Raw genomic sequence first — 20,135 nt, 5'->3', positions numbered from 1 at the left:
TGTATTCGGGTTCGCCATTGTTGGTATTCGTGTTCGCCCGAATCTTCCATAAAGGCGATATTCGGCGAATCTATTCGGGTTCGGGTTCGTATCGGCCCATCCCTATTATTTAGGGTAATTCTGTTATTTTGGTTCATTGGTATAACAAGCAGGTAACGATTCACTTGTCGCTGTAACTGAAATTGATTGTGTTAGCCTACTACAAACGAAAATACTGTAACTTTCAAAGATAGACAAATTCGATAAATTTACTTCCGTTGACAGCTCTTGGAGTCTGAGTCAGCAAAGGTATCTTTTTTGTAAGTAGCTATCTAACTAGCCAACACTCCAACCTGGAGTCCGCAGGCTATACTTTATTTTTTTATAAATAGCCCTTTAGATAACAATTTTGCAGTTAGGCGTTAACGAGAAAGGAATTATTACAGCAAAGGGTCCATAAGTAAGAAAAGGTTAGGAACCACTGGGCGTTTGATAAGATCTTGCCTACTAACTTAATAAGCCTTAGCCAACTTACAATAAGTTATTACAAAATTTAAGCTGACAAGCAAAGAGGTATTACAAAAATATGAAGATTGAAAGAATTCCGACATATAGGCCTTTACTCCGGGGTGCAATGCTGGGCGTTTTGAAAAAAATATTTCTTCAACTGTCATAATTACGTTATTGCATTTTAGCTTATGGATTATTTTTAGCTATTGTATGCAAAAAAGCAAAAAATGCTAACCATTAACTTGTAGCACTCGAGGTCACCAATGTATAGCGATCGAAGCTTCGGGTCAACCCTAGGGAAGCGCGTGTAAACAAGGTGCTGAGATAGATCTATACCTGTATTTAAATGGTGTATTGCACAATAGAGGCTGTAACCAAAATACTTTGCAAATTATCAAAAAGCTTATAGGCTACTGCTGTCAATATTATTTAGAGTTAACATTATACTGTATGGGGTTGTGTTCATAGGCAACCTACACGTCTGGGGTTGTGCCTACCGATCGACGAAGTAACTTTCTGTATAAACACTCCCAAATAACAACCTTTTTATCGTGAAATTTAATTTGGATGACAGCTGACAGAGCTTTGATAACTGTTCTCAGAAGCGAAAGTGACCGAGTCGGACAACGAAAAAAAATCATATGACTCCGTACCCTTGAGGTTGCGTATCTTTCCGGGTAGCATTTCCGTAGGAAAAGATTGCCCCATGTGTAGAACTGTAAACTTTGTACCGAACAGCTGACGAAATAAACAAGCAAATATCATAGAGTATGAATGAAATATCAGATGACGAACGGAGCTATAAAGCAACATAGTGAACGCTAACTGATGAAGAAAAAACGTTTAGTGTTCATCGTTCATCGTTCATGTTCATCATAAATTTAATTTCTAAATCCAGTTTATCTAATGTACACTGTCTAATGTGATAATAGACAATATGTAACATGCTGTGACTCCCATTTACAATTTAAATAAATTCTTTAAAGATCAAATACATTGACAAACTGATGTATTGTTAACATTACCCTCATTCTTATCGTTTAATAAAAAAAATTCTCATACTGAACTGCTTTCATTATTGAAACTTTCATTTAAAACGATTTAAAAAAAAATTAGTACATTATAAAGACAAATTTATGGCTTTGAATTTATTTCATTTTAAAGGGAATATACTTAAATATCACTTATTTCAATGTGTATTAAGTATAATAAACGCTATATAACGAAAATTTTATTTTAATTTTGGTAAAACTATTTGCGTTATTTTAATTAATTTGATTTATCTAAGTTTACATAATAACAGTTAGAATTATCCAAAATAATTTGATTTTTATACGTAAAATAAATTTATGTAATATTAGTGTTCATCGTTGGTACTCTAGTACAATGAGTTTACACTATGTCGACCGAATATTTCTTAAAAATAAACCTTTTCTACTGTATTTTGGCTTTTGTATTCGTTCTATAGGCTATGTATGTGAGCCTTAATTCCCGCCACTTTGCTTTTCATTTGGTTTTATTTATTCTCTTGTTTATTTTAATATACACGATTTTTTTAATTTACAGCAATCCCTAAAACTTTATTTTAAATTGTAACTTTTACAACTTGTAAGAATCGATTTCCCACCTGAAGGAACCCACTTGAATTGCGAATAAATAACCAAGAATAAACGGTAACCAACTTCATGCCAGTCCAACTTTGTAGCCTATCTACTTAGGATTAGCACCAAATAGGCTATTTTTACACTTTACGCATGCTTCAAGCCCTTGAAATTTTACTATTCCTTGTGTTTGTTTTAACTTTTATTGTTCTTTGTTTTCTTTCCACTTCAGGACGTGGCGAAAAAAATATACAATATAAAAGCAATATTGCTTAAGGTGACTTTGTAGAAACACGCTAACAGGATTAAAAGATTCGATGCATACATAGGCAGTGTTTTTTTAAGGTGTTTTGGGGGACCGAAACGGTCCCCCAAATTTCTCCAGCGGTTTCCCAAAATTTGGACTTGCAACTACAGTAGAAAAGTAATGATTGTTTCTCGCTATTTCTAAAATTTAGAATAGTCTGAGTAGAATAGTAGTAGAATAGTCTGCCCTGAGCATGAGGTACTCTCTGCTTTTCGAATCTTTGATGCTAATGAGATTCCTCTTGATACCCCTCAGCGCCAGCTTTATGGGAATGATGATTTCTCGCTGCTTATCAGAAGATTTGACATTGTTCCTGCGGAACAAACCTTGAAAGTACTAAATGACTATCAAACGTTGAAAGATAGAATGACAATGCCAGAATTTGAGTTCTGCCAAGATTCCGGTGATGTCTGCAGCAAAATTGCTCGAGACAACGTATTCCAGCAAATGTTTCCAGATCTGCATCGACTTTGCTGCATTGCATTGTCAATTCCTCTAGCAATCGCCTGGCCAGAGCGAGGATTTTCGACTCTATGTCGTGTTAAAACCAAGCAACGAAATAGGCTACTAGATATCACCCTGAATGCTCTAATCAAAATTTCGATGAACGGTCCGGAGCAGCTCACTGACGAAGATGCACAAAAGATAGCTGAGAAGTGGCAAAAAACAAAGGACCGACGAACAGTGACAGTGCGAGCATTGAAGGCGTTGGAATCTGCAAACAACGAAGAAATGGAAGCTGGCGGATGGGAACGGGATTGCGAATCTGTTTTGTTGCATGAGATAGAACCTGAAAAATTTGTTCTGTGATTGTGCACTGCCAGTAGCCTAATAAATAATTCGTTTAAGCAAATATGGCTATTTTTTGGTATTTAAATGAAACACTTGCGGTCTCTTAAAACTACTTAGCGGTCACCCAAACCAAACCTTAAAAAAACCCTGTACATAGGTATAGGTTATAATGGTAGAATACGTCCAAAAAATGCTGAAACCGTATGACGTAAACGTCAGTGTTTGTTTAGGCTTTGTCTTGCTGGTACGTTAATTATTGTCATCTTTCAAACACGGCTGCAGGCGCTATATTGCTGGCACAGAACAAACAAAGTGGCTGCAGGAATAACACAACTTGTAAGCGAAGACAATGTCATATAACCGTGAAAAAACAATTGACAACTTGGAAAGTTGAAAGCCCAGGTAATGTATTTTGAATAGTGCTTTTAATAACCTGCAGCTAAATTTAAACTATCGATGGAAGACTTATTGTGAAACAGTTTGAAATAATCGTAGATAGAAAGTAGCATACATAACTTAAAGTGAGTTGGCAAGCTGGCCTTGTTATGACCGAGCCCGTGGACATTATGACGTCACAATGTAAAAACAACATGCTTGGTAGTTGGGGTTTGAATTTGGTATAGGCAGGGTTGCCATCGGTGTGGATTCCAAAATAAGCACGACTAAGATATGAAAGAAGAATACTACCTTAAACAGTGCAGAACAGAAGAAGACAATCAACGTTCCTAAAAAAAAGACGAGACACTATTTGCATGTTCTTAATTTCGCAATATCTTTAGCACAAAATTGTACACTAAAGGGGTCGAAATGTCAAAAGTAGGCCACTCTGACCTAAAAACAAGACAAAAATAAGCATGCAAGTCAAAATAAGCACATAAGTATTTTCTAAGACATTGCACATGAAAATAAGCACAAAGCCATAAGTAATGTTTATTTTCACTAGGGATGGGCCGATACGAACCCGAACCCGAATAGATTCGCCGAATATCGTCTTTATGGAAGATTCGGGCGAACACGAATACCAACAATGGCGAACCCGAATACAATATTACTTATGAAATTACTGACTTTTGTTAAAAATGATGATCTAGTTTCCCGACAAAGCTAAACTAGAGTCAGCAGTACTAACAATGACGGTCGTTTTCCTAACGATTTTGCTTTTTCAATCGTTTTTTAAACACTATTTTTCGAAAGAAAGCGATTTGTTTATCGATTACGTCATTTTACAAGCAAGACTTGACAACTTTTGGATGAAATTTTATAGTTTGGTTCTAATACGAATAGATTCGGGATTCGTTCGTGCCGACCTTCAAGATATTCGGGTTCGTACGAACCCGAATAATCATTCTTGCGGAACATCCCTAATTTTCACCATAGGAATATCACAAATTACAGAACATGAACTGGTAATACATTCTTGCTGTTTACACATTTACCGATGCTTGACTGTAGGCTCGCGCTAACAGCCAACACTGAGCTGTAGCTTAACATCTACGTTCACCAGTACAAATACATCAACGGTAAGCTAGTTTAGGCTTATTTAGCGCAAAACATTCTTGTCATATGCCTAAGTTTGCTTTACTTATACCCATTGCTTTTCGTTTACATGAAACTTTCTATTCATACTTGATCGAAATACTTGACTCATCGATATTTTTTCTTGTGTTGTGATGTAATGAGAGCCGGTATCTACGTCATAACTAAGCGCTGTAATTGCGTTTTTTACCACTTAGTTATGACAATAAAATTAATTGCTCAACCATTACTGTACTTAGTACATATTATTGCAAATCGGGTCTAGTGCAGAAGTGCACAACCAAATGACGTCACAGTTTGAGTAGTTGGGGAGAGTACAGTATACATACAAGTATATATATACAGAATACAAATGTATCCAGTGGATGTGCACTTCTGTACTAGACCTTTCTCCAATATACAGATACTGACTGACAACTGCTCTTTGATTTAAGGCTTACTTGTTTTTTGAAATTGCCCCTGAATTTTAATCAGTTGATAACTGTTGGGGAAAAAAAGTTACCAATAACACCGAACTATGTAAGTCCTTTTGCAGTGGTAGATTATTTGTCATGGTAGGTCTGTGTAGTGTCTTCTGTGCTTAGCTGTAATACTGTGTATTGTTAAAATATGAAACAAAAAAGAATGAAAGTTTGTGTCATTGGTTCCGGTGTGAATGGACTCATTTCTGCTTACTGCATTGCAAATTGTTTTCCACATTGTGATATTACCATTATATCAGCAGATCAGGAAATGGGTAAATGCAGGTGAGAAAATGATTGGACTTTATGTCTCAGATATTATATGTACTGTTTAATGTTGCGTGTTAATATTTCAATGGAAAAATTCCTCGCTCAAAGCCTTTATAAAGCAAACGTAGAGGTTATGGAAAAACAGAGTGAGATAACCCATAGCTAGCTTGCACCAGCTTCTAGTCTATACGCAAATACTATATAACCTCAATGTATCCTTAAACCTAAGTCGACTTTTTAGTTTTTACGTTTCTCTTTTCCTCAGAGCATGGGAACCGCTCTTTTAAAAAGAAATGATTAATAGACAAGTATAGTATTAAGAACCTTCTAGATTTGTAGATACCAACGTTCAACAATTTAATATTTTACACTTTCAAATAGTAATTGGCATTAATTATATGAAATTTACATAACGGTGCTGCTGTTATGAACGTTTTGTACAAGTTAAAATTACGTTATTACGCAGCCTACTTTTTTGGTTTATTTTATGCTCATAAAACATCGATAACTAGCTTTTTATCGGTATGCATTCACTGTGTGAACGCACTTGAAATGCGTGCAATAGCTGCACTCGTCCCTTGGCCTACTTAGCGGTTTTCCGAAACTAGGCAATAGCAAAAAACAGTGTGTTCGATGTGACGCAATCAATTTTCTTAGATAACTATTGGTATGACTATAAATGAAGTATGGAAAGTTTGGCAGTGATATTGCTAAACTATTTAAGTGATATCACACTACACAAAAAAATATCGCTTTCGCGTCTCGTGCAAAAATAGATCACACACGACGTCACTAAAGTTACGATAAGCAATTAATTTTGGGAAAACGTTTGCCAAAAAATAATTAATACCGATTAACAACAACCATTTTAAATAACCTTTATTTACAGTTCAACTTGCCTTTAACATAAAACAAGACAAAATGACGATTTTTTCCTGTGAAAGATCTAGTGACTGCCATCGAAAGAGAAAAGCAAATTTTGCGTAACTGAAGCTCAATATCAAGCATTGTTGTATTGATCAATATTGCGTACGTAACTTAGGTGATTAAATTTCGAATTACTTGCAACATTACTTTCAAAGCATGAATCGGTTAGGTGTTTTTTAATTTTTTTATTAATAACATAATGCAAAAAAAACAATGTTCAAATAATACAAACAAAACAAAATGAAATGCTCAGAATGCTCAGCATACATTTTGTTGGCAAGTCGATATAATTGGTTTTGACCATTTATTTCAAACAAAATCAAGTCAATATTATTAAATATTAAGCAATATCAATATCAATATCAATATTAAGCATTGTTGTATTAATCAATATTAAGCAATTACTTGTGATATAAAACTGCTTTGTCAATAAACAACAATGATATCACAGTATTACCACAAAAACAACGCGCACAGTAGCAGTTTAATTATACTTACGTCATATGGCTTGTACGTAATTAAATTTCAAGTTACTTGCAACATTACTTTCAAAGCATATATCGGTTAGGTGTTTTAATTATTTTATTAACAACATAATGCAAAAAATAAATACCACAAACAAAGCAAAATAGACTTAAATGCTCAGCATACATTTTACCGGCAAGTAGGCTATAATAGCCAATACAGCAATTCATTTTTTCCGATCTTTTTCTAGTTGATTCTTTTGTTTTGCAATTATGAACTCAGACTTTCTGATGTTTTCTATCATTTGTATAAATGTATTAATATGTAAATTACTAGAAAATATTTTGCATCGGGAAATAGTAAAACGAGCACAAAGCCATAAGCAATTGAGTAATCGATATAATTGGTTTTGACCATTTATTTCAAACAAAATCAAATCTTCCGAGAGTAATATTGGCCTACTATTGTCGATGATAAATTTTCTTATTTCTTCTTATTACTCACAGTAAACATGGATTTGGCTCTGTCATGATCACACGCCCGCTACGCATTATGGATTCTGTTGACACGTTAAAGTATACTCAACAAACAAGAGAATATTGCCAAAATATGAACCAAGAAGACGCAAAAGCGGCTGGAATTCAACGACTTGAGAGCTTTTCACTATTTAATTTTCATCAAAACGAAGAAACAGCTGAAAAAGGCGGAGATTCCGTTCCGACTAATGAAAGTAAGTATAGACAGTCGTTAATGACAGGTATTTGTATTTTTGAAGATACGACATTATTCCCAGAACATACGTGATAAAAAAAACGTCATGGGCGGTTACTTTCTTAATTTGCAATGAACGTTTTTGAATTACGCAAGCTTAATTTATGCCAAGATTTGTTGAGAATAAAGCAAATGCTTTCCTATTGTCGACTATGCCTATACGAAAATAGAAAATTATTGCATGTCAGTTTACTTTCAAAATAGCTTTCGTCTTCAGGATTTGTTTATAGTGGTTTAAATATTCCTGTTATACTTGTTATTATTTTAAGTTGCCAATCTATTCAAAAGCGGAGAAAACGTTCGACAAGCAACTAACGTTGAAATGCGAGAGGCTGGGTTTGTTGCCGACAATACGAAGCTTGCTGAAGTAATGGGAGAAAAAAGCATCACGAAGGATACACTTGAAGGCTATATTGGTTATCATTATATCGTTGATACCAACCTTTACTTGCCCTGGTTGCGGCACCAATTAACAGAAATGGCTCACAGGTTCAAATTGTTTTTAATTTTAACTCTTATACAGAAAAAAAGGCCGCGATTGAATCAATTATTTAGACGCTTCTTTTTACAGTACGAGCAAGGAAAAACGAGTAACGTTTGTTGATCGAAAAATTACAAGCTGGAACGACATTGGTTTATGTGATTTGATTATCAATTGCTCAGGACTTGGGGCAAGAGAGTTATGCGACGATCCTTTTGTTATTCCTATAAGAGGTATAGTAATCAACTAATCATATTATTGCCTAGACTCTAGAAGATATAGGTCTAATATTCGTTGCATCATATAAGAAATTTCATATGTTTTCTTGTAAATCTGCGTTTGGATAACGCGACATTTACTAACTTATCAACCTCGTGAAGGTACATAGATGACGGTATGTCCAAATTTGCAGGCCAGTATTTGAGTGTTTCCTGTCCGTTGAAACGATGTTACCGTGCCAATCACTTCATTATTGTGCCAAGAACGTATGACACGGTCATTGGTGGAAGTTATCAGATAGGCAGATGGGATCAGCAAATTGACCCCAAGGATACTGAGAAAATTCTTCGGGACGCAGCTGCAGTTTACCCAGAGGTGACATCAAGTGACATCAAGTTAGTGGACGTTGGTGTACGCCCCGGTCGCATCGGGGGTCCGCGCATTGAAATCGAGTATGTTGATGTAAAAAATGTCAAAAGCAAAGTTCCTGTTATACATAATTACGGCCATGGAGCCAGAGGGTTCACTTTGTTTTGGGGCTGCGCAGAGCGTGTAGCACAACTTGCATCTGGCTTGTTCCTGCCGCATGCAAAATTATAAAAGTTTTTTTTCTGATGAAATGAATTTTGAAAAACTTTTACGTAATTTTAGCATGTTTTATTAGATGCAGAAGCAATGCGATAAATACCGTATAATCGATGTAATAAATATAGTTATGATTCTTCTGCATGCTAAAGTTTTAATTGTGCGACCACAAATCAATGCAAAATAAAAGCTTATTTGTTACAAGTTTTCGCCTTGAAGGATTATGAATCACTGTATAACATTAATTTTATAAAATTGCGTACGTAAACTTTGCAAGAAAATAAAACAATTTTCGTTGTTGGGCCAAACATTGTGATACTTCTTTAATTGAAGCTTATAAATCTGCTGTTGTAGACATACCCTTCGATGTTAAACGAAGGACTACAAGATAAAAGTCAATGAGTATAAAGATCTCACTCCTGTGTTCGACCAAAATAGCTCATAAGTGTTCGCCATGATGGAATGTAAAATACAAAAACTTATTCTTTCAAAATTTAACATATTCCCCAAAACTTGCCAGTAAACGTGGGAAAAACTTGCACACAAGGGAGAGCGCAAACATTTCGTTGAACCACAAATTGGCGCGAAATTATTTACTGAACATTAAGCGAAATCCATCACGTTTTGAAAGGAAGATCAGTTTTACTGAAGGTTTCTCGATTTTTGTAAGTGACCTGACCTCCCCCTGCTCGTGACATCATATAGAAAAGGGAAAAGAGCTAACAACCGACGCACCAAAACTTGACTCTTCCTCAGTGCTAAACCCAAAATAAATCTTAGGAGTAGCCTACAGAATTATTCTGTGACAAACTTGGTAATGAAAGAATATAGACATCAGATCTTGTATTCTCTTCCAGGACAAAGCTGGAGCAAAATCAGTCAATTTAAAAGGGAAATATAGCCTGTTTGACCTATGAACTAGACCTATTCACTTGCAGAACTCTTTGTCTTAAGAGGATATCTTAACTTAATTTACATGTTGAATTATCTGACTCTATTGTTGTGTGCGCTTAGAAACCTCTAACCTTTTGTTGGCCGAAAGATTTTAATATTATACAACAGAAATAGCATACAAGAAATGGTCTAGTTTTTCAGCCAGTTGGGGGCGTAACTGGGCCATAAATGTTTATCGGAATAGTATTCCAAAACAAGGGCGCCCAGAGCGAATACGCACGTGCGTAATCGAAACGTTTTTAGGTTTTGAAATGTAATATTAGATAGTGCGTAGGCTACCACTTGGAAGCAATCTGCGGGTGCTTTTAAAAGGGCCCAAAAAACCCAAAAAGTGTTTTAGCAAAAACTTTGCTTTCGACAAAGTGCATTCTTCAACCTTAGCATGTCCACACCTGCCTTTATTCGATATTGAAACTTGCTATAACTGCTTTATGGTGCAATTTTTATGTTTTATGTTCTAAAATGTGTTGAAGCAAATGATAAAATTATGTTTTGTCGGTTGAAAATGTGGTGTGTGTTTTAGAAAGTAATTGTTAGGTTTGTTTCTAACCTCTACGGTTAGCTATTTTCGGATATATTGCTTTCATTAGCTTGTCTATAGGATAAAAAAGTAAACAATTTTCATTGTATATAACTTGGACAAATCGAGGCTGAACTTGCAAGACATATTCTTGTGGATATAGGATTGGTATATAGATCTTCTCAAAAATTGTAAACTTTCGGTATAGTTCAGCTTGCATCGAAATCAAAAATATCACAGTAACTTCAGTAGCCTACATTAAAACAATCTTAACCAGTGAAATAATTTGTATTCTCATGTTAATAACTGGTACTTTATGGTTTACGATTGTGAAACGCCGTATAAAAAGATTTATAAAACAGTAAAACATCACATGATTGCTCATGAAACAACTTTATTATCATATCATAAATATTTCCTCTTCAAGGTGATTATTTCAACAATTAGGAGTCTATAATCGATGTCGGTGTTCAACTGGAAGCAGGGGCGTTATCTCAACAGTAAGTTAGAAAATGAGACCCGAAACGAAGCATCAATGACGCACTTAGATTTTTATTATGACTTCATGAGATAAATCTAACGTGCGATTGATATAAAATGTATCAATTAGGACGTCACACAATTACGGAAGATCCGTTGTAAACTAAAACTATTTCAAAAAAGTGTTTTGTCTTATAATAAATAAGACTTTGTTGCCAATATGAAAAATCTTTATTGACTTATTTAATTTTGCCTTCATAGTAATCCATGTGCGTCTAAAACTTATACCGCCTGACTAACTTATTTCCTTAATTCTGCACTCAGCATATACTGTACAACAAAAAATTACCGATTTAATAAAGGTTGCAAACAGTTGGGTGCCCGGGCCCGGGGGCAGGGGGCAGGGCGATTATTTACAGACTTGTAATGCTGCTAGTTAGGGTTTTATTAATATAATAAGGAGGGTCTGAGAAGTCATATTTGTCGATCGAGTGTTTCTTCTTCCTCTCGTATTCTTCCTCTTCCCGAATCTTTTGTGCAACCTGGGCACAAAATATACAGCATCGCTGAAAGAACTTTAATCCAAAAACATTAATGTAAGAGGTTTGCTCACTAGCATACTCTATTTGTGGGGTTAGCGTTAAACCATATAAATTCTAAATAATAAAAGCATTTAGAAAATGTAATATATAGCCGAATAGAGCATGGTTCAGATTTCATGTATTGAATATTACACTCCTTTGGCAAAATGGATATCCAATGTTTATTTTATCGCTAAATCCAAGGTAAGATGTGAAACTTCATTTTAAAAAGGTCATGTTATCTAGTTTGGACTTTAAGAATGTTTCCACATCATTCATATCACCGGATTGAAAGACACGCGCTTAAAAACCAAGACGTTTTATTTCTGCTCCGAAAACGATAAAGTTAGATTGACGAGTAGGATAACATTTGTCTGAAAACTTCATGTAAATGAACTTACTAAAACTGTTTCAAAACGTTATGTAAATTTTAGCATTTAACGATTGGGCAGCATCGTCGATGATATGCCTACCTATGATGGCTCAGTGTTCGCCTTTTTCTTCTAAAAATATTCAGAAGTGGTTTGGGTTCAGCAAAATTAATATTTAAGGTCATTTTAACATTGTCCAATATCGCTTATTTCAGCGTCTCCCGAAAATCTGATGCAAAATGAGCCTTCAGCTGATTCTCTGCGAGTGTAGTAATATTTATGAAAGCTTTGAAATTTTATTGTGCTCTAATCCAGGGCTTCCCAAACTTTTTTGCTCGCGACCCCTTTCAAACTTTTGAAGTTTTCCGCGACCCTTCACGTTTAAATTCATTAGCAGTGCGAAATATACATTAGTCATTAGTGACATTTATTGAGATGCAAAGACTGAATTCAAGCAACCAGAACTCAGAGCCTACTTACTACTTTACACACGTCTAGGCTACTGGAAACAAAAAAGCATACACATTTATTCAGTGTGATTGGTGCGACTGCTTTCTGCTACAAAGCAAGTCCAGCTGTGGCTCAATATCTGTTAATGCTGGTCTCAAGGCGGTTTCAATGTTGATTAGGCTGGAACGATATTTTTTTTTGATTGTATTTTGTACTTCGTGTAAAATTGGTATACGCTCTGCGACCCTTGAAGTTCGTTACGCGACCCCTTGCGGGGTCGCGACCCCCAGTTTGGGAAGCCCTGCTCTAATCTAATGACTATGTCGTTTGAAATGTTACCAACACAAAGATGACGACGACATAGCTAGGCTCTGTGCTATGCGCATGAGAAAAAGTAAAATTTATTTGAAATAACTGGGTCAGCAATGTGGAAAATCTTAAATACTTTGTGGTCAAACCAAAACGCATTGGTGGACGAAAAATTACGTGAATTTACAGTAAATGACGATATAAATGAGGCCCACAAATTGAATAACTTTTTGGACTTGATTAAGTGTAAGACAAAATATAAGTGAAAAAATCATTGCTCTTAATTAAAGCAATTTTAAATTGTGCAATATACTTGAGCACATAGTACAATGTTGATTGTTTAGCTACCCGAAAAGTATTACAAGCGCAATATCTATATATGTAGTTCAGCAATTTAGAAGGTTCAAAAGTCCTTAACACTTGTCGAGGCGTGAGCTTGCCACATCTGTGTGGATGTAACTGTATTATTAACTGCCTGGCGACCCCAAATGCTATTTCACGCTAAAGTGCGTTAGAGTTTGCGTATAGTATTATAGCTGCGCATTATATTAACTTATTTTTCTTGTATTAGGAGAAAATTTTAAAATAGTACACTAGAAGTAAATAGCAGTTGAATTACCATATATTTACACGTCATGTACACAATTCAACGCGACGGAGTGACCAACGACGTCTGCGCGATACAAAGCTATTTGATAATACTATCGATAAGATATTATTTCGATAGCTGGTTGATAATAAAGTTGAAACCTACTTTCGAATCTGTTGAATAGAGTGCACTGCTAGGTTCAACCTCGCTTTCATCATCGGGATGTCTGAACATGTACCAGGCTATGACGCCAATAACAAAGAGTTCGAACACCAGCAAGTATAACTGCAAAACTTTTTAACAACATTGTTTGTTAGTTTGATTTCACACTTATGTATATCTTAATAAAATTCATGTTGAACACGTTAGCATTAGATAGACTACACTGTTAGCCCGCTGTTTAGTAAGAGAACATATGTTTAATGCTTAAAGTGTTTAAAATTAAACATTATTTGTTGAAATTATAACATATTACGTTTATACACTAAACGCAAGTCGTTATTTAGGAGAAAAACCTTGCGCACAACTGGTAGTGTTTAGGGTTTAAACGTACGACCCACTCTTATGTTACGATTTGTTTCTGGTAATGTATTCATATCCTAATCATGTTTAGGTTTAGCACGAATTGTGTTTAAGATGCATAAATTACAGCAATTACGCTTGGAAATGGATAAATCATTTTTACTGAAAGACTGGCTAATAAATCGTTCCCTTTATTAGCATATAGAGATATTTGCTGTAATTTATTTTTTTCTTGTTTATACTTAGCCAAAAAAGATGATGACTTTGTCGAATGACGAAACAAAATAAAGCTACATAGCCTAGTTAAAGATCGTTGGGTATCCGAATTCCTATCACAAAAATGGTAAACATTTTCGTTTTATTTAGAGAGAAAAATCCCATATTTGACAGTTTTCTCTTTTGTCACATTGGGTTAAGTGCTTTTCAAAACCTTGCCATTATTGTTAAGACTGTTCTATGACTGTATTATTTCAGATTAGAAGGTACTATGCAAAGATAGTGGAAATGTCAATTTTCGAGGAATGATATACGGGAATATTAAAGACAATAAATTAAGTGTTGGAGACCTAATCCAGTGAAGATGCAAGACTGACTTTTAATAGTTGTTTAACATTTTAACCAAACTTGTTGAGAAATTTAATCATAATAAGCGTCAGTATTTTGTCGTGATACAAAAGTATATTGCATTTTCCATTCTTGTAACTATATGCAACTCGGTTTATTTTGTTAGAGCTGTGACAAAGAACTTCAAGTTCTGTTACAACTTCAAAACAATGCTGGAAATTCCTGTGAAAAGGATCAGCAGCAAATGCGAGCGATTCAAGACGTTGATGTAAGTAAAATTTTATCACATATGATAACTGTAGTTACATGATAGTACTTAATGTTGGCACATAAGCATTTTACTATGGAAAGGCTATGGAAAGTTGTTTAATTAAGTGCGGTGTTTGTTACACGTTGCTGTATGCATTTTCTGAGCTGTTTGTATTTCAGAAAACAAACATTTGTGAGTACATTTAAATTGAAGTGTTCATACGCTAAACGCCTGTATTGCACCTAAACGAGCTGGCATCTAAACGCACTGAGCACCAAAACGGATGGAATACCAAAACATGTTCAAAATTAAATGTTTAGGTAGGAAATTGAGCTAAAAGTGACCACTGAAATGTTTAGATTTTGACGTTTAAAGTTTGAACACTGGGATAACAGTGTATTAAATTTAGGTAAATGAAAATTAAATATTTGTTTTGTATTAAACTCATCTTTCACAGTTGAAAAAATTATGTCAAGACAAAAGTTTTGGTTTTATTTTGAGGCTACTAAGTTATATATAGCTGACAGCAGAATTAAAGAACCGCATACTTTCAAAAGACTGTTGCATTTTACTTACCAAATGCCCTTTTCCTGTTTGGATAAGGGAATGAACAAGGTATGACGTTGGCACCTTGTAAAATATCCAATGTGACATCTTGCAGAGTTATGAAAAGCAGCAAAAGTTGTATGCAAATGTATTTTCCTGTGAAAGTAGGGCATATGTTAATAATAAACTTTGACAAAGAATTATTTATATAGCGTAAGATAAGTCTTTGTATCCGCTTTTAGTTATTTCTTTAGTCTAGAAGTTTCAAGAAATACGCTTCGTTCACTTGTTTTTATCTGCCGTCAGATATGAGTATAGCGCCCAGCATATCACCCTTCGAACGCCACACTTACCGCGTAGTCGAAATTGTTGCAAAGAAACCAAGGATGCTTTTGCTATAACCACACATCCATATAAGCAGGTGAGACTCGAAAAGGCTACAATAAACTCGAAGACGAAGAATGCGAGTGACTAAAACAAATGCATGATTGGAAAAGAGTTAAACATGCAACTTTATAGATATAGATCTGGAAAAAGTACTATGCGATATCCGAAGTAAATCAGTAATAACTTTTTACCAAGTTTGCTGTCGGAGGACTTATTTCCGCTGCTAACACAGTTTGGATAAAGTAACACACAGGATAGATGTAGACGACTTGGTTAACAGTTCCTTCTAAAATCTTTACCCGGTGACTATTAAAAGATTTAACAACTTGTGATCTCCTCCAACAGACAGATTAGTAAGACAAAAATTAAAAACATATAAAATGCTAAAAACTCAAATTCAGCATGATTTTATAAGCTTAAATCACAACTTTTTATCATTTTCATTATATTAATTTGCCTCTTAATTCAAATGAAGATAATTTTTACAATGTAAATTAATTGTTTTGATTAAAATATAGTTTTTATATTTTTACTTAGTCATTGGTTGATTGCAACAACAGCAAATAAAGCAGCAGGGGAATGGATTTGCTGAAACTACTGGTTGTTCGTTGAAAGCTTCCACTAATCTTCGTCGGCCACCATAATAATCCAGCATAAGATGAAAGAAATTTTTTAGTCCAACAGCAAAGTAACTGCAAATAAATGGCGCTCGAGTCGGTGGTATTATAATGGGCGCGTGTTATTAGCGATTACTAAACAACATCATCTCGAAAAAAGTTTAGAATAACCTGAATAGTTTTATCAAAAAATTAAGTTACTGTTGTTTTTCTATTAGCCTGTTACGTGAATGCCATTAGCTGTGAAAACTATTTCACTCGTACTTGGGCTTATTTCAAAATTTGTGTTTTATTCCAGTGATCATTTTTATCATTTTGTGGAATACAGGCATCAAAACTAACGTTTCACACTGTTGAAAAACTTACAAAACGATGCAAAACTTTGCTATTCCAAGAGTGCGTGGCATAAAGAGTCCCATTACAGCGAAAGACATGAGTACCTGTAAAATTGAGTAAATAACGAAATCTTCACCACACCTTTAGTCAGAAAGTTTGTAGCCCTACCGGAAATATGCTCAGAAACCAAATTGAACACTTTGTCCGTTTCCAGTTGACGGCATGACGGAAACGAAATATCGACACATCAATAAATAATACGATTGTTATTGCCAAGACTCCAAAGAGACTAAACATCGTCGCCATCTTTGCCTTTCCGGCGTCTGTTGGTCGATCAACAAATCAAGTATAAATAATACTAATTTACTTACAGGTTAATTAGTTTACCTATTTTTACTTTCGTTTTTGCTTTTGCAGAAATAAGGTTGACTATTGCGATAAATTCTGCGGATTATTTCTATTGCAATCATTTCTGCAATGTGAGGAATTAGTTGAAATATTTTACATACGTATAATATTTTCGATAATTTCCATCGAGCTTGGTTGAGTGTATGCTTCGCAGTTCCACAGGGTTATGTTTTCATCGTCCATGATTTTTGTCTGTATCTATAGTCTTATACAATTGTGGTAATTCAACCTTCTCATCAATCTAGCTTTAGCTTTAATCTTTGTGCTAATATACGCTATACAGAAACGCGGGAATATAAATCTGACTTTACTTCAGTTACAGTTTGACGGCTGATGCAAAAATGAAGTCATTGAGTATTTTAAGTGTCTTAATTCACTATATATAGTTAAGGTATGTAAATATAGCTGTTAAACAAAAAATGCAAGCTGTTTTTTTACTTGTTTAAATAAAACGCCGTGCTTTATCGTTGTGAACCTATTACGTAACCTATTAATTCCATGAGAATGGGTTACGATGGGTATTATAAAACTCTATAAAAGAAAATTTTAACATGAAACTAAAATCGTAAATGCTTTTATGATGTACATGAACAAAAAACTGCAGGATTTGTCCATTATTGTTGTGTCTTTACGACGTTGTATAGGAAATATAAAAACGCTGTAGCCTGGTAATTTACCAACTTCATACAGTTTATGTTGGTGTGGATAAACTTCGGTCTTTTGTGGAAAACTTAAACTAAATTTTTATTGATCGTTTTAACATTATTTATGTAGTTTAAAATACACAGTAGTTCTTTCAAATGTTTGTTTTTGCGGTGTACTGAATGGATGCATGACGTCAACATGAAGTAATAAAGTTTAAGTCACTGCCTTAACCGAACAAAAGAAAGAGCAGACGATTAAATAACATAGTATAGCGTTTTGGTATAGTGTTTGTACAGCTTTTGTTTGGCAAAGTAATCGGTGTTTTGCTCTTTTTTATATTGTTTAAATAACTTATTACAAAGGCGCCGACATTATTATAGTTGTTGTCTTCAATTTTTATGCGCTCAAAGAAGTTGATGACTTAAACCTTTTCATCTTCTTGGAAATCATATTATTTTTCGTCAAACATCGCACAGTATGCGCATGTTAGAGTAACCATAAAATGGCTTTTTATGTAACTCTGTGTACGCCACACTGCAAGCTTGAACCTTTAAAAAGCTTTCCTATAATGGAAAGCAAAATTTTGTAGTTTGAACATTGCACTTTTTGGTGTAGTGAACAAAGCGCCAACCTCGCAATTATGCAAACCAGGTTTGGCGCTTAGCGGCGCTATTACGCTATGGCTCAAAATGCCCTCTCCGTAAATAGGCCTACGCTAGTGGGTCTCAGCGCAAATGTTAAACAAGCGCCTAAAGCATAATATGGTAGGCCTAATGTTCTTTGCAAAAGACGGTAAGTAAAATTATCATTTCCTGCCCGTAAATGGATCCTTTTAGCTGCGATAATAAGCACGAAAATCAAAAAACATATTTTGCACCAACTTCAAGTGAAGGCCATTTTGTCTTTGACGCAAAACATTTTTCGGGGAAAAAATGTGAGTGGATTTACACCCTTGGTAAAGCCTATGTTAAAATGGTGTAAAAATTGCGAGAGAGGCTTATACGCGAGAGGGAATATAGGCCTACATGATAAATAACAACGAGTTTAGATCGTGAAACAGACCTTACGGGCCGTTGTTTTTATATTTCAAATTTATGATATGTGCGCGAAAATCAGATTTAGTCAGACCTGAAAAATTTTTACGGCATAGCAGTGTGTGGCGGCACACAGTTTGAGAACCACCAGTGAAGACAATCCGGCAGGCTGCAACTCTTGTACCAACTTGTCTACTTGACAAATGGCAGTTTCATAATTAATTGTTCATTAATTTAATAAACTTCTGAAAGCTTACCTTTGAGTTGAGCTAAAGATTGTTTGAAATGACCATAAGCGGAATTCAGTGTTATACTTTTATGGTTCATTTGGGCATCAACCATTTAAGTTTGTGCGGTGGTTTCATCGTTAAAGTCTCCGATAAGAAAATTTATATTTGGAACCTTTTCAGAGAAATCATGATCATTGTAGAGAAAAAAATCATGGAAAAACAGGCTTGTTTATTTATAGCAAACTTGCATTGTATACAGCAGTGGTGGGCAAAGCAATCACATAAATTAGTTAAGTAGAAGTATTGTTACTCCCGAAAAAAATCTACTCCACTACAAATAGAAGTATTACTGTTCAAAACTACTCAAGTATGAAGAAGAACGTGGATCGTGTTAAAATACTCAAGTAAGAAGTATAGTTATCGATCTAAAGCATAATATTATGAAAGTACAAATTACCACGCACTTGCTAAAAGCGATGCAACTGCAGGGAAATGCATAATTTTATGAAGCTAAATAGTTTCAGACACACTTTTGTCCTTCGTCAGAGCATTGTTACCTGAAATACGTGGAAATTAAGTTGTAGACTGTATATAAACATTTTGTGATGCTAGTGAAATTTACTGCAAAATATCTTCGAACTAAAAACCTGACTCCTCTGTACTTCAGTATTTGGTAAACCTTAGTGTTGCCATCCGTCCTTCTTTTGGTGGATTTGTCCTCTTTTTTCATGACAGTTGCATTGTCCTCCGAGGCCAAGTTAAAATTCCAAAATTTTCTCCTTTTTGGCAATTAGGCCTTTCTTTTTTACTTGTCGTTTTAGTTCGAATTGGCAACACCTGTCCTATAAATGTAGATGCATTGCTGTTTATGTCCAACCAGAAAAGCATTCAGAAAGTGTAAACCTCTGTTGGCGCCAAGACAATGTATTTCCTGTCCCAGCATATGGCATGATCGGAATCGTTACATTATGTTGTCACAAACGCTTTGTTACAAATGAGTTTTCTAAGAGTTACAATGTTACAATGATTTTTGTTCGATGCGTTAGTTTTGAAAGATAGAACAGAACAAATGCCTTATTTTTTTTAAATTACCACTGCGGCTATAAGAAACACAAATAGATAAAAGAAAAATTGAAGATTTTTTATTGGAAGTTACAATCATCGCAATTCAACTAAATTATTTTCAGAAATCAAACAACCGTTGTTTATCTGCATAGGCCTACGTACTTTTCCCAGTTTTTCTTGTAGTAAAAAATAAAAGGTTGGCTCGGCTACAGCGGGACCGTTGTCCGTTGGTCCCTTGATCACACGTCGTCTCTTGGAAATTAATTAGTTCCTAAATTTAATCCGACGTTCCATGTATTATTGCAAAGATATTCCAAATTTTATCAAAACTTCTTTCTAACAATTTGATTTTAGTAATGCAGCCAACAAAGAA

General features: G+C 34.8%; 2 protein-coding genes across 4 annotated transcripts; one reads left to right on the top strand and one right to left on the bottom strand.

Annotated features, from left to right (window-relative positions):
* Positions 1-3,377: 3,377 nt before the first annotated feature.
* On the top strand, positions 3,378-10,354 carry LOC143450426 (D-aspartate oxidase-like). Of its 3 annotated transcripts, XM_076950964.1 has the most exons (7): positions 3,378-3,591; positions 5,160-5,244; positions 5,349-5,471; positions 7,355-7,578; positions 7,889-8,108; positions 8,191-8,333; positions 8,513-10,353. In XM_076950964.1, the coding sequence occupies exons 3-7, from the start codon at positions 5,350-5,352 to the stop codon at positions 8,917-8,919; spliced, it is 1,116 nt and encodes a 371-aa protein (XP_076807079.1). In that variant the 5' UTR covers positions 3,378-3,591; positions 5,160-5,244; position 5,349; the 3' UTR covers positions 8,920-10,353. The 3 variants fall into 3 exon arrangements, with proteins under 3 accessions (XP_076807079.1, XP_076807080.1, XP_076807078.1); XM_076950965.1 differs by lacking the exons at positions 5,160-5,244; positions 5,349-5,471 and having other exon boundaries at positions 3,379-3,591; positions 8,513-10,354; XM_076950963.1 differs by lacking the exons at positions 3,378-3,591; positions 5,160-5,244 and having other exon boundaries at positions 5,252-5,471.
* Positions 10,355-10,653: 299 nt separating this feature from the next.
* On the bottom strand, positions 10,654-17,146 carry LOC143449380 (organic solute transporter subunit alpha-like). The gene is made up of 9 exons (XM_076949556.1): positions 16,890-17,146; positions 16,549-16,703; positions 16,411-16,484; positions 15,961-16,119; positions 15,619-15,733; positions 15,394-15,511; positions 15,071-15,196; positions 13,324-13,451; positions 10,654-11,400 (listed from the first exon to the last, which is right to left on the bottom strand). Exons 1-9 carry the CDS (start codon positions 16,969-16,971, stop codon positions 11,272-11,274), a joined length of 1,086 nt encoding a protein of 361 aa, XP_076805671.1. The 5' UTR covers positions 16,972-17,146; the 3' UTR covers positions 10,654-11,271.
* Positions 17,147-20,135: the final 2,989 nt, after the last annotated feature.

This window comes from Clavelina lepadiformis, chromosome 3 (genome assembly GCF_947623445.1).
Source record: "Clavelina lepadiformis chromosome 3, kaClaLepa1.1, whole genome shotgun sequence".
In the NCBI taxonomy this organism is placed as follows: domain Eukaryota; kingdom Metazoa; phylum Chordata; class Ascidiacea; order Aplousobranchia; family Clavelinidae; genus Clavelina; species Clavelina lepadiformis.
Note: the sequence above shows the minus strand (reverse complement) of the source record. Positions and strands in the feature narration are given on the sequence as shown.